Below are 14715 nucleotides of genomic sequence, written 5' to 3'. Positions count from 1 at the left end.
CCCCCCGGAAAACCTCGCGAGAGGCATCCCGGTTCCCAGACACCCAACGCCCAGCCCGGGCCTGGAATTAAGACAAGTAGCCCCAAAAGGAACGAGCTTCAGAGAGCCTTTTTTCTTCTTTTCATTTCCAAACGAAATCTAATACTATGTGGCTGCAAAAATATATATCACTGGCCCAGAGTCTGAAAGATTAACATTTGGATATGTAGGAAATGTAATCTGCATGGCTAATTGATTCCCAGCGTATCAGTTTAAAGGATAAAGATCGATATCTACATGATGGATATTGTATTAATAGGGGCATAAATAAAGGCCGAAGAGTCGTTACCCGAACCTTTGAAGCCTCTTCCCGGCTCTCGGCCCTCCACGCGGCCGCTCGGCCTCCCCCACCTTCCCCCTCCCAGCCCCTGAAGGGTGGAAAGTGTTTGCACCCCCTCCCCGCCCCCTGGAAAAGTCTCCGGCTAAAGCCAGAGTGTTTTACTGCGGCGACGCCGGAGGGAGAGGCGGCACCTTTTTCTTGGGTTGTAGCAGGTGGACAGTAAGGCGGGAGGGAGGGTGATATCTTAGCAAAACGCACCACTCAGATACTGAGAAACAGACACACGAGACATACGCAGCCACAAACGTTCTCACGCACACGCGCAGACACCCGAAATCCACACACAGACATACGTAGGCACACAGACGCACAAACATCCAGCCATAAACACGTTCACTCATTCACACGCGGGGGGAGGTTCCCAGGGTTTCCTGTGCGCCCTCGGCCTTAGGGACGTGGAGTGAGCGCCTCTTTCCATCCCGCAGCTCCTCCCTGAGAGCACGGACGGAAGCCCTGGGCGAGCCCAGGGATTGGTGATCGCGGCGGCCCCTGGAGGTCCTCTCTGGATGGATCAAGGGGAGCAGTGGGGAGGCGCAGCGGGGAGCACGCGGGAGGTGAGGAGAGGAGTGCCCCGCCAGTCCCACAGCTTCCTTTGAGGGGAGGGAGGCCCACCCGGAGCTAGGGTGGGTGCAGACGGAGTTGCGGCCTGGAGGAGGAGTACCAGGGAGTAGGTCCCGGAGGCAGCGAGGCGAGGGGAACAGGATGAGGGACACTTGGATCCGGAACAAGAACGCCTCAGCCGGATGGTTGCCAATTAGTCCTGGGTCCCAGCGGCCGCCTCCACCGCGAAGCCTGCGCCACCGAGGGCCTTTTCCAAATGCAAATAAATCACCCTTCGAGCCTCTTCGCCATTAATTAAGAGGGACGTTTCGACAAAATGGGAGTAATCTTTATTAATTACGCAGCCCTCAGCGCGCCGTTTGCATCAATCACGCCCAAAGCGAAAGTACAGGGGGCGCCTAATCCCTTCCCAAGGCGCGTTTGGCGAAGGAGCTGAGAAACTAGCGTTTCTCTCCCTTACGTCCATCTCTCAGGGCCGGTGTTGCAGTCGCGGACAGAGTAGACACGGCTCGTGGCGCCGCTCAAGGATGCCTTTCCCCAGGGCCCAGAGCCTGCTGCGGTCCGGCCCGACGGCTCGCGGAGCCCGGACCGAGCCCGGAAACGTCGCCCCCTCTCGTGCCTCTCCCATCTGGGCACTCACTCGTATACACACACAGACTAGTAAGTATACACCCCACGACCCTCCCGCCCTCCAGCCCCACGCCAGGCCCACACAGTTCCCCACCCACTTCTTCCCTCGGATGCGCCAAGGAAGAGTCCGACAAAAATCAATTCTGCGGAGCCCAAATCTCGGCCAAGCAGCGATCCTGGGGGGAGCTTCAGTGCTCAGGACGCCCGAAGGGTGGGGTGCGGAAAACCTCAGAAGCCGTCCAGGAGGCCAACTCCTCTTGGGCGCCGAGGGTGCAAGAGGACGCGAGCATTGCGCAGGTGGGGTGGGGGTGGGGGTGGGGGTGGGGGTGGGGGTGGGGGGCTTCAGTTCTTGCCAGAAAACCCGGGAAAGCTCGAAGCCTCTAGGTCGCGTGTAGGAAAGCTGGCTGGAGGTGGGGGTCGCCAAATTCATGTTCCTCCTGGCAGCTTCGCCGCACTCACGTCGGCTGAGGGCAGAGACCCTGGGCTCACATGTGCCCTGGGGCACAGCGTCCTTTGCGACCACCCCTCCTAGCCGGGGCTGGTCTCTTGGACAGAACTCCTTTCAGCCCCAACCCCCCAACGCCGTCCTAGCAGGTCCTGTCCTCTCTGAGCCTTGAGCCTCGGCCATCGGGGCTGAGATTCTTCCATTCAAGCTCCTTAAAGAAATTCTGCTGGATTTAAAAAATAAAGCAATTCAGGGCTCAGACTTAACAGGGCATTGATTTCCAATGCCGTGGAGGATGAGGTGGGAGTTCGCAAGCCCTCCTCGTGGCCTCTTCCCTCTCAGACAGCGAGGATCCGACCCCCAGGGACACTGGATCCACTCCGAATTGGCTCATCTGGTTTTGCAGCCCAATTATAAATGCTGTGTTAAGCCTGGCGTCGGAGGTCGGGCCGTTGGCGGGTTCCCGGTCTAAATGACTGGCCCGCCCGCCCTTGAGTCCTTGGGTGCCCTTGGCCTTCGGGCCTTTCGGAGCCTCCCTCGGAGGCGGGAAGAGATTTTCCGTCTTGAGCGCGATGCCTGGAGCTGCTGAGCCCTAGAGCGCAGCCCTAGGGACCCGACGGCCTGCGGAGAAGGCCGACCTGTCGCGCTGCTTTAGTCTGCGTTGGTGGAGCCAAGAGATGCGGGAGGCAGTAGCCCGCGAGCCAGCATCACCCTCCTGGCTTTAGCGGCGCTTGGAGCATCGGCCTTTCCCTGCTGCTTGCTTCGGGCCCTGGCTCGGCACGCTCCGGTGTCCGACATTCTCCCCTCCGAAAATTCTCATGAAATGCTCAGGTTCCTTTGCACACTGGTCACCTCCAGGGCCTGAGACACCTGCAAACCTGACCCTTGAAGCCTTTCCCCGAGGATTTGATTATTTTGATTATTTTTTTCTACTCCCTCCTCCCCCAGTGAATGGTCGGTTGGGCCTGCTAGGGATGTGTCTCCAGAACAATCACAGAGCTGGCACACATGGCCTTTCATTCACTCCACACATACTTGCTGAGCTTCTACTGCATGTTGTTCCAAGTGCTGGGGCTATACGAGTGATGGAGACAGACCACAGTCCTCGTCCTGGCAGAGCCACACTCCGGAAAATAACCCAAAAGAATATCAATGCAACCAGTCAGGATTGCATAGCCTGGAAGGATGAGGTTCAACTCTGGAGGATCTTGAAGGACTTGGGGGAAGGAGGAGAGCCAGAGGGCAGGTATGGGACTCTGGAATGGGATGGGGGCGTTGCTATTTCACCCTGAGAAGTCCAGGCAGGCTCAGTGGAGGTAAGTAAGAAGAGAAGGGAGGGTAGGAAGGAGCGTTTGGTGAACACAGGAAAAACGCGAAGGGAGAGAGTGAAGGAGCCATGTTCATCACCGAGGCTTTAGTGAGCAACTACTACCCACTGGGCATTAGTGAGCAACTACTACCCACTGGGCATTCTGAAGTCCTGGCAAACTGGGGCTGGGCCTGGGCAGCCAAGCCTGCAGATGTGCTCTGCCTAGAGAGAGGCAGCTCTTGGGGCTCTGCGTCTCTCCACATTTCCCACCGTCCCTTTTTGGAAGACACTTCCTTCAGAAGGGGTGACGGGGGCTGATTCTTCCCAGGAACAGGTAGCGGCTTCCTTGAGGCCATCCCTCTCTCTGCCTCTGGGAGGAAGGCAGGTGTCACAGTTGGAAGTGAGGGGATTGGGACCTCCCTGTCTCCTCTCTTCTCATGGTGTGGCTCAAAACTCCAGAGCAGCCTTGGGCACCTTCATCTGGACCCCCATTGCCTGCAAAGTGAGTTTTTATTTGAAAGAAAGTGAAAGTCCAGCTTCTTGGTGTCTAGGTACCCCCCTCCCTCGAACCTGTCATTCCCATTCCCCAAAGAAGAGCAAATTCTCCCAGGCAGGCGAAATGTTTGACCTAGAAGTGCCCTGCTGCACACATTGGGGGCAGGTGTGTGCATCTCTCATGAGTGATTCCAGGTGGCTGCCACCACCTCGAGGGGAAGGAGAGACCAAGGACTCCTCCAGAGGAGCCCAAGATCCTGGAGAACCAGTCATCCTTCCCCAGCCAGTGGTCTTGTGAGATAAATGGAAAAGAAACCAGCAGGGCCATTCAGGAGAGAATGTCTCACAAGGCTTCACAAATCATTAATACAAAGGCTTCAAAAACATCTTTCCCTGTAGAGATTTGGGACCAAGGGACCCAACTGATGAAGTGGAAGCAGCATCGTGTAGCCCTGCAGTGGGGGCTTGAAAAGAGGCCATGGGTTGCTCAGAACAATATGCAGAGGTACTGCTCAGCCCAAGGGAGCAGTTCCTACTTGTCACAAAAACTATTGATAAAGCAAAACTTTACAAGGCTTGGGAGCTACTTAGCAGAGGAGAAAAACAAACCGTGTAGCTGCAACAGAGGTGAGAAGGCTCAAACGGAAGCGGAAACCCCAAGGCATGTCCAGATCTAAGTTCTCCATCTCCAAAGAGGCTGAGGGGATTGTCAGACAGCCCAGACTGTCCTGTGACAATCGGGTCACAAGTCATCCCTGTAATACAAACGAGAATCTCTGGTTTCTCAAAACAGGGTCACATTTCGAAGGGGTGGAGGGCTTCAACTCTCCTCTTCTGATTGGCGAGGAAGACCTAGATTCAGAAAAGCAAGCAGTGTGGTTTCAGTGGGGGAGGATGACCCAGGAGGGCAGGAACCAGACCCTGGGGCGTCTGGGAACAGAGCGACAGGTCACCCTGGGAGGGAGAAATCAAAGAAGCTTTCTGAGCTCAAAAAGAAGGAAGGACTGTCAGAATGGAAGGTTTGCAAGACAGAAAAAAAGGGAAAGAAAATGAAAACCCTGGAAAGAGAGAGGATTCCTCCAAAACTGCAAAGAGGAGAGAGAGGGGAGAGAAGAGAGAGAGAGAGAGAGGCAAAGAGAGAGGGAGGGAGGGAGAATGGATAAATATGGAAGAAATGCTATGACTAAGATAGTCCTGATAAAATAAATCCTAATTGATGTCAATCAAGGTGGGTTCATGCTAGACAACAATGAATAACTGTTTCTGATTTGAAGGACCCATTTACACTGGAACAAGTAATCTGAATGCCCCTCTTACTGTTCCAGAATATGTGGGCATGGAGGAGATACTTGCATAATGGGGGACAGCAGGATATAGGGGGTTGAGAGGAAGAAAAGGACATTATGAAGGTAAATACAATAGTTGTGATCCTACTATGTGCCAGATGTGTCACATACACCCTTACTTAGGACTGACTTAAGATAATTCTATTTGGCTTGTCCCCAAGGTTTTCAAATTCATTTCTGTTAAAAATAAAGTGAAATAGGGGTTGGACTTTGCCAGCTTATTCATCGCAGAAATGCAGAGTGATGGGAGAAAGGGTGGATAGGAATAAAATCAACACTAGAAACAAACTCCTTTAAGGTATCAGTTATGGAAGTGCCAGGATAGGGGGTCAGGAAAAAGGATGCCACCATCCTCTGCCCGCCAGCACAGGCTGCTGGCCCATCTCTCTCAGCACTGTCCCAGCCTCCCTCCCAGGAATCAGGCCACACTTTCCAGGAGACTTCTCTGAGGACATGTCCAGTGTCCTAAAGGCAGCATGAGAGCTCAGAAGGCCTGGTGCTTCTTGGGTCAGCTGCCTGAGTTCCCCATCTTGAAGCTATCTTGGGAGAACTAGGGAAATTAATTATGTGGTGACAATAGTACTTAATGATACTAGCACAATGCCATTATAGAATAGTAATAGAATACTATATTATTACATTATATTACTATTACTTTACGGTTCCTATATTGCTACAATATCATATTGCTATTATGGAATATTATGTTGTATAATATAATAATGGCACATATTTATCCAGCACTTCGTAGGTCCTGGCATTGTTCTCAGCACTTGACAAAGATTAGTTTACTTACTTCTCTAAACAACCAGATTATATCTTGTTAAAATGAGGCAAAGGTGGCACAAAGAAGTTAATTAACTTTCCCTAGTCATGCATCTAGGAAGCTGCAGAGCTAGGATTTAAATGGGCGCAATGTTATGTTGCCAGTCCTGTTTGTTCAGAAAGCCCTAGTTTCTGCTGCCCTGATCAGCCCTGGAAGGGATGAGATCTGGGAGCTGCCTAACTACTTTTCCTCTCGTTGTTTGCCTTGTTCTAGCTGTAAAAAAAAATTCAACAAAAGTTACCTTTAATGCCTCTGAGAGGTTCTGATCTATGTCATCTCAATTGAAAATAATTTGGAAATTTACTCCACCTCAGCCCCCTTTTAAAACACACCCAGGGGCTGGCCCAGGTGGCCCAGGTGGCTTGGGCGGCCTGAGGTTTCACCAGTTCGAATCCTGGGCGCCAACAGGGCACCGCTCATGAGGCCATACTGAGGCGGCGTCCCACACATCACAACCAGAAGGACCCACAACGAAAATATGCAACTGTGTGCTGGGGGTATTTGGGGAGAAAAAGCAGGAGGAAAAAAGATATTTAAAACGCATCCAATGATATAATCCCACTTTTAAAGTTTTACTCATTTTAAACAACGCTTTTTCTAAATCCCAGGGAGAATTTGTTAGCCTGTATTTTCATGCCCAGCAGAACGTGAGACACATTAGCATCATCCATCCGTCTCTAATTCCGCCCGGACACGTGGTAGGCGGCCGAGGAATATTTGCAGAAAGAATCCGAATCTTCCCGCTCATCGGCTCCACATTTGGAACGTATTCTCCTCTGGTCTTCTCGACGCCCTCCGAGGCGCCTAGCCGAGGGCGGGGGGGAGCACCTTGCCTTCTTCCCGAACGAAGGTCTGCACTAGGATGCAGGCGCGGCCCCTTCCCGGGAACTCCTGGAAACCCGAAGACTTCCAAGGTCTTCCCAAGTCCGCTTCCCTTCGCGTCCACGTCGCGCTGACCGCCCTCGGACAATGGGAGGGTTTGTTGGGAGACGCTTTGCATCTTTGAAAGCCGTGGAAGAAATGGGGAACACTGGTTTCCGGGACCCCCTCCGGGCTGGGAGCCCCCGCGCACTGCATCTCTCTTCTTAACCTACGCATTCGGGGGCTTCTCTATTTCTAAGAATAGGTCCAAACTCGGAGCTTTGGGGCGGGCGTTGGGAGGGGCCCGCGGACGTCGGAGATTATAAATACACCGTCGGATCGTCCATAAAATACCCTTTAGATCCTGAAATCTACAGGGTGTCACAAAATCCGGAGAATTAGGGCTGAAGACCAGGTTCCATACAAACACGAAACAAGCTAAGCGGAGAAGTGGAGCGCCTGGGTTGACAACCTACGGTGCCAGCTGGTCCTCTCCGTGCCCTACAAGCGGACTTGTGCCCTGGTCCCATGCCTCCCATTTCTGCCCCGGCCCCCGCCTGCCCTGCCGGATCTCAAGTGCGCGGGTTACTGGGCTGGGGATTGGGGCAAGGGGCTCAAGGAGACAGGTCGAGCGGCGGCTCCGCTGTGCGGGCACCAGCCTGTTACCCGGGACGGCCTCGGCTTCCCTCCAGCGCAGGGGACGGCGGAAGGTGCGGGACACAGGCCCTCCCCAGGATGCGGGATTCCACCCCGCCGACCCAGGAGGTGCCCCCGGGGTCCCTGTCGCAGTGGTAGCCCCCCTGGCGGTCCTCGCGAGGTCAGCAGGGACAGCGGCCAAAGCCCCGCGCGCCCCAGCTTCCCCCCCACTCCACCCAGAGCCCTTGGGCTCAGCTTGGAGCCACCGCGGGCGTCCGCGTACAAACGGAGAGAAATCGGGGTAACCCCCCGCCTCCCACCGACCCCGGGCAGCTGGGTCGCAGCGCAAATCCGTTTACACCTAGATCCAATAGCGTGGAATTTATTTGCACGCTAATGGCTACTGCGGAGGGTCTTTTAAAAGAATTTAATAGCTTTCCTAGTGAATACTTTTAAACAAGACTCTCGGCGCTGGAGCTGCTCCCACGTCCACACCTGTCGAGATTCCCCTTCAGTCGTCACTGGCGATGACACCACAGCTGTCACTGGCGAGGTTTTGTTAATTTAACCTCGAGACTTTCCTGGTTATCCACCTAATCCGCCCTCAAGTCCCCACATTGTCACTGAATTTTGATGACTCACGGGACCTAGAAAGCGCTCCCTATCTCGCGACGGAGAGGGGACCCCACCGAGGAGCCCTGTGACGCGGGGAGGCGCAGCCGTCAGCCCGCCCACGTTAGGAAAGATCACAGCAGTCCGAATGGGGATGCAAATATTTACTTAACTTTCCTGGGAATACAAAGTCCACAGGAGTGTGAATGTGTGTGCGTGCTTTCGTGTGTGTGTGTGTGTGTGTGTGTGAAAAAGAGGCGGGCGGGGGAAAGTATGTCAGAGACCAGAGCAACAACGAAATAGTTATCTATACGATTTGGAGTTATCCAAATTATGGCCACTTCCCAAACCCAAGCATTGCTCCATGATCTCCCGGCGTCTAAGAAACCTGGCGGCATTTAGTTCATTAAAGTCAGATTAGGGATTTCCGTAAATATATTGTGAAATATATAGCTTTTAAATCTTGCTGTATAGGAGAATCACCCGGAGTCCCTTTTAAAAATACTGATTCTTCTCGCCTCCTCGCCCCCACCCCCAGACCAATTAAATATTGTCTCTGGGGGCGGGGCGAGTGCGTCCGCATTTTTTTTTTTTTTAAGCTCTGCAGGTAACTCTCACCTGCGGCCAGCGTTGGGAACCTCCGCTAAGGCTTGCATCAGGAAATAAATTTGCTGTGTGTGACTTTAATAAGGAATGGGCTCTAAGGGACAAATCGTTTGCCTTGGAAAGCGTAGTCCCAAATTTTCTTCCCAGCAATAACTGTCTACTTCTCACTTGGAATTCCTTCCCATAAACTACAACTCAAGTGCAATTGCTCTCTACCTCCCAAGTTTGACTACAAAATATTTTCAAAAGCACACACAGTAGACATATAAATCATATAAATGTATTATTTCTTTATGATGGAGAGGGCTCATTGTCGTGCTGGTAAAAGATAGTTGAGCAGACCATATATTACCATGGTTTTTGAAATAATAGCTGTTGAAATAAAAATGTTCTGTTCTTGCAATGATTAAACACTTTCTCTTCTGTTTATCTTGCGATATGTTTTTGTTATATTAGGAGCGAGGAGAACTCTTTTTGTATATCAACTCTACCCTTTTTCTTCCCATTTCAACATTCCCTTACTTCCACCCCATGGAGACGTGGTATTTCTAAATCAAAGATAATCCAATTTTACATGCAAAGACAATTTTTTTCTAAAGGAAGCATGCACATTCTTCCTGAGCTCCTAGGCATATTGTTGGAAATTGGACATTGAACATTCTTACTTCCCCAAATGTATTTTATAATAGGAATGATTGTGAATTTATCACAGAAACAAACTTGCTTCTCTTTGGCATATTTTAGTTTTGCATAAGAGAACAGAAGCCTCAAGTTTGATTGATGTATAGAAACAATGCTGATGATATATATTACAAAGCTTTTTTGTATGGACAATCAAAAGAGATCAAGCAAAAGATTGATGAAATCTCTCTCACACTGTCTCATTCACATAACTGTGAATTAAGACCTGGCTGTGCTCATTTCCAGCACTCATTTCAGAAATAGTTACTGTGGTAAATATTAGATATGCCTCAAACAAAATTACAGTCTAACATACACAATAAAAACATATTATTTCCCCAAAATCCCACATTGTTTCAAAGGCAGAAACGTAAACACTCACTTAGCAGGGCGGCAGTTCATTGCGCATGACATAAATTTAATCATCTTTGTACTTAAATTGCAGCTTCAAATTGTAAATTAAACTGCAGAAATTTAAAATACAAACATTAGCTAATGGGAAATAAATGATTAAAGAGGAAATGAGTTGGATCACAGAATACTGAGAGATTACTCAGTTATTGAGATTATAGATTTAGTCAGTCTAGGAGGATCATTTACTAAAAATGGTAAAGATTGAAGAATTCATAAAACAGGGAGTAGCAAATAATGAGAAATTTAATAGATCTTGTTCTCAATGTTGTGGGAAATTTCACTGCATTGTAAACTTATTCTGACTATGTAGGTGCTGCTAGCTCTGGAGGGGATGGTGCGGACATGCTCACAAAGGCAGGAAGCCAAAAGGGGCTATACCTTGACATGCCATAATGCAGAAAATGATGGGAAAGGAAGGCCAAATGTCCTTTAGTCTCTCCAGTGGCTCCTGTAACTGAACAAAATGCAATAAGAGCTTCACCATAACAGTACTGAATTTTCTCAAACCTGAAAGTGCTTTTCAGGTATATTTTTCAACTTTCAAAAAATCCTCATGAAGTAGGGAAAGTAATTGTTTACCTAAGTCCCCTGGGCTCTCAGGAGTTAACGAGTGGCATTGGGAGTGAGGGGAACCAAGTCACTTAACAGTCAGTCCAAAGTTCCCTGTTCAGCCAACTCAACAGAATATTTATGGACCACTTGAAAACTGCTAAGGCTTTGTGGATAGAGTGGGTGACCAGACAAGGTTCCTGTCCTTGTTTTTACATTTAGTTGCAGGAGATTGAGACAAAGCATGTAACAAGTAAATAAGACCACTGTAGACAGTAACAAGCATTAGGAAGAAAATAAAACTTCAACAAATATTCACTTGGGATAGAGTGGTCAGACCTCTCTAGGGAGGTGATAGCAGACCTTGGAGACTTGAATGATAAAAGGCCGTAGATCCACATCAGTCCTTAGTTTCTAAAGCACTTGCACCCACACTCTCTTGTCTGTAGAAATCCTTACACATCCCCATAGGGTAAGCAGGACTGATCCTTTTTGTTCCCATTTTATAGGTGAGGAGCCTGAGGCTCAGAGATGTTAAATGACTTGCCAAGGTCTTTCCAAGTAAGGAGAGAGCCACTTCTCTTGGAAGCCATTCAGACTCACTTCTCTTGGAAGCCATTACTGGTCTTTAGACCCCAAACCAATGTTCTTCCTGGATGTGGACACTGTTCACCAAATCATATTGCATTCGGAGGCCAAGTATTTAATCTATCACCTGCAAGATGAGTTTCTTTCACTTGAAAATTTAGATTCTATAGAAATATGAATGATAACTCTAACCTGCAGCCCCAGAACCTGGGCCATGGGGGACCATGAGTTCCTGAGCAGGTGTGCAGGTCTGGCTTCTTGTAGTGACATTACTGGCAGTTCACACTTATGAGCTGGAGATGCGCCCAGGGTTGAATCAAGTTCTTCTGAGATGAGGATTTCCAAGGGAAGGGGAAAAAGCCCTCCACTGTCACCAGGAGTCCTCCGACATCTCACTGATCCGTCAACAATTACATCCTAAACTCCTGCTTCGTCTAAGGTGCCAATGTGCCAGAACTTTCCACACGATGCAGGAATGATTAATTCACATCTGCAGAATGGGGCGGGGGGGGGGGGGGACATCTGAGTGCCAGATAACCACTAGAAACCAGACAAATGTTTTCCATCAGCCCATCCTACCACTCAATTCTTGATAAGGAAGTCAGAAATTAGCAAGAAAATAAAGCCAGCCAAGAAAAAAATCTCTCATGTTTAGGTTCTTAGCCAATAATTGCATCTATCTGATTTCAAAGTATTCTAATTCAAATTTCTCATTAGAGGAAATTTACATATGCAACCTATGAAAGAAACAAAATGTAGCTTATATGGTGACTGAGATGATTCAAAGATGTCTTTCTCATTTATGAGGAATTATTTAGTTGACATCAGCAGTGTCCCTTCCTCTGCAGAACATAAATAAACTATACAAGGCAAGCTGGTCCCCAAGTAACTTTAGACAGACTCCTAGGTCGCCGATTTAAGGGAGTGAAATAACAAACATATGTGTGTGCACATGTGTACACATCTATGGTTACAGCCACAAAGCCAAGTTCTGTTACTAGCATGTGTGTATAGACACACATATATACATCACATGTGCGGATGTTCTTGTGCAGCTAAACAGTTGTGAATGCAAACACAGTCTCAGCATTGGAGGTATACAAGGAATAAAAGACAAAAACAAATTCAGAAGTAATGCAAGTTACTTGGTAGAGGTATAAATAAATTAAAACCAATCTCTGATTCTTAGGATTAGGAACCTGAAAATATTAGGAGCCTGAAAATATTTTGAAGGAACCAAGAACAAACTCTGACAACAGAGTTTAGTTGTAGCGGATCTTATAGCAGCGGATGGGTAAGCAGCTCCTCCCTTCAGAATACAACAGATCTCACTTGGCCTTCAGGAGCCCTGTTAAACCCTAGAAATAATTTCATGAAATGTCTACCCTAGCGATGTGCATTGCCATGTGTGAGTTATTTCTCTCTCAGCCCCATGCAAAATGTGAAATTAGGATTTGGATGGAGAGATGTGTTTCAGGAAGAGAAGTACCACACAAATAACTTGGAGCAATTTCCCCCTGAAATAAATTTCATGAAAAATAGGCTTTTCTATAAATGCTCCTGGTCTTTATTAAGACAGTGCAGACATAAAACACATCATATTGCAATTCCTAAATTGCAGCCATATCACTTATCAATGGCCAATAAATTATTTCACTTGTATAACAGATACAAATGCTCCATTCAAGTTCAGTTAATAGAATAGTGTCAGGATGTCATGCAGACAGCTTGCATAAATACACAAGGAATAATAGCATACTCTTAGTAGCATCTGTGATTTTCAAGCAGGAAAACTTTGTCTTATTCCAAATTTCAAAATATGGAATAAAGAATGTTTTCATATAAAATTCATTTGGAACAGTTGGGTTTTTTTTCTCTTTAAAAAGGCATCTAATCCACCTGCAACATACATTTGCAATCCATCTTTTTAGTTACAAAGTCAGATAGATATATATTCTTTTTCATCTCATGTGATCAGTTGTGGACATTTCAGTGATTTCCAACAATATCAAACAGCGAAATTCAAAATAATATTTTTGTGATATATATATATATAATATATATATATTTATAATCAAAGGAAGAAAGACTTGTCAATTTCATCTTTGGGCACTATTTTTCTATTTTATCAGATAATGGAAAGTCATTAGTTGTTTCACAGTATAAAATCTGGAATCAATTACCAACACTGCTTTATTTTCTGCTCCTAATTTCGAAATGTATTTGGACTGGAGGTATGGGAGAAATGTTACTGCTTACCAAACAACTTTCCTGGAAATTTTAATGCACAAAATTTCCAGATCTGGATCTTCCAAAATAAGTTATTTAAAAAATGAAATTAAGAAAAGAGGCGGGGGAAGCCTATAGTTTATATTCTGCGCGAATAACTTTTAATATCTTCCAGGTGGGGGCAACAGTAAGTCAGTTTTGAGAGGAGAGGGGAGAACGGGCTCTTTAAGCTCCCTGAGTCCAGTTACAGAAGATGAAATGGCTTCCTGATTGTTACACCGTGAATGAAATAACCTTAAGTTTCCAGGAGCCCAGTTTCCGGGACTCTTGGGCTCTGCCAGACCCTGGGCAGCAAGATCATCACCTCGTGTGCCGCGCCACCTCTCTGCACCGCGGAGACGGCAAGCGGACCCGAGAGCGCACGCGCGCTGCGCACCTGCCCAATCGCGGACAGTTGCGGGAGGTTGGTACGTCCAGTCTCCCCACTCGCGCCCGCGCCGTGTCCCGGGGGAGTGTACATCACTCTCAGCGCTCCAGGTCACTCACTTTCCAGGACCTCCAGAGGCAAGGAAACCTTTCTCTCACGTTTACATCTCATTCATTCTTCCTCTGGACAATTCAAGGCCACTCACAACTGCTGCAGATGTGTGTGCGCGCGCGCACCTATACTCTTAAAGAAACTCTAAAGTCACCGCAGCCAGAAAACCACCTTTCAGGCGGGGCGACGGGGGTTCCACTCCTCTCTCCTCTTCTCTTCGCAAATCCTCGCACTCTGGGGAGGGACGGCTGCCCACGCTGGCGAGGATGAAGCTGCTGCATGAAGCGGAGATGGATCTTGCACAGACCGGGAAGATGGACTCCCAACAGGCATCTCCGCCTCCTCGATGTCCCTCTCTGGCCCAGCGCGGAGGAGGCGGGACGTGGAGAGCCCGAGAGGAGGAAACCCCAGGCCCTGCAGTGGCCGGGCGGCGATGGGGTGCGCGTCCGGGGTCCGCAGGGAGAGGGCGGAGAAGCTCGAGCGCACCGAGCCAGTGGCCCCCTCCTCTCGGGCCGCGCGCGGCTGGAGGTGCGGGCAGGTGGCCGGCATGCGGTCTGGCTACGTGTCGCTCCTCCGCGGGCCGCTCGCCGCCCGCGCCCTCGGGCCGCCGCCGCCGCCGCCGCCGCCGCCGCCTCCAGCCGAGCCCGCGGCAGCGCCGTCGGGCCGGTACTTGAGCCAGCAGATGACCCAAGTGACGACGACTGAGAAGAGCGCCAAGATGCTGGCCACCGACAGGCAGATGGGCCCCACGGGCGAGGGCGAGGGCGACCCAGCCGCTGGGGCCGCGCCAGGGGGCGCTCCGCCGCCGGGGGGTCCTCCGCCGCCACCGCCGCCGTAGTGGTTGACGAAGATGAGGCCGGTGAAGAGCAGCACCACCATGGAGAGGAAGGAGAAGACGACGCACACGCAGCCGGCGGTGAGCGCGGCGCGCTTGCAGTTCTGGCAGCTCTCGTATGCGCCCGGGGCGCGCAGGCCGGCGCGGGCGCGTGGCCCGTGGGCCGCGTCCTCGG

At 49.7% G+C, this 14715-nt stretch overlaps 1 protein-coding gene across 1 annotated transcript in view; it reads right to left on the bottom strand.

The window, feature by feature from the left end:
* Positions 1-12530: 12530 nt before the first annotated feature.
* Positions 12531-14715, bottom strand: part of LOC124228589 (transcription intermediary factor 1-beta) — a 3079-nt gene continuing 894 nt past the window's right edge. Inside the window, exon 2 of the mRNA XM_046643117.1 lies at positions 12531-14710. Coding sequence (XP_046499073.1) covers positions 14264-14710 — 447 coding nt within the window. The 3' untranslated portion in view covers positions 12531-14263. The remainder of the gene's footprint in view (positions 14711-14715) is intronic.

The sequence above is a fragment of the Equus quagga genome, chromosome 17, assembly GCF_021613505.1.
Source record: "Equus quagga isolate Etosha38 chromosome 17, UCLA_HA_Equagga_1.0, whole genome shotgun sequence".
Taxonomy (NCBI): domain Eukaryota; kingdom Metazoa; phylum Chordata; class Mammalia; order Perissodactyla; family Equidae; genus Equus; species Equus quagga.
The sequence above is the reverse complement of the archived record's forward strand: the minus strand, read 5'-3'. Positions and strand labels throughout refer to the sequence as shown.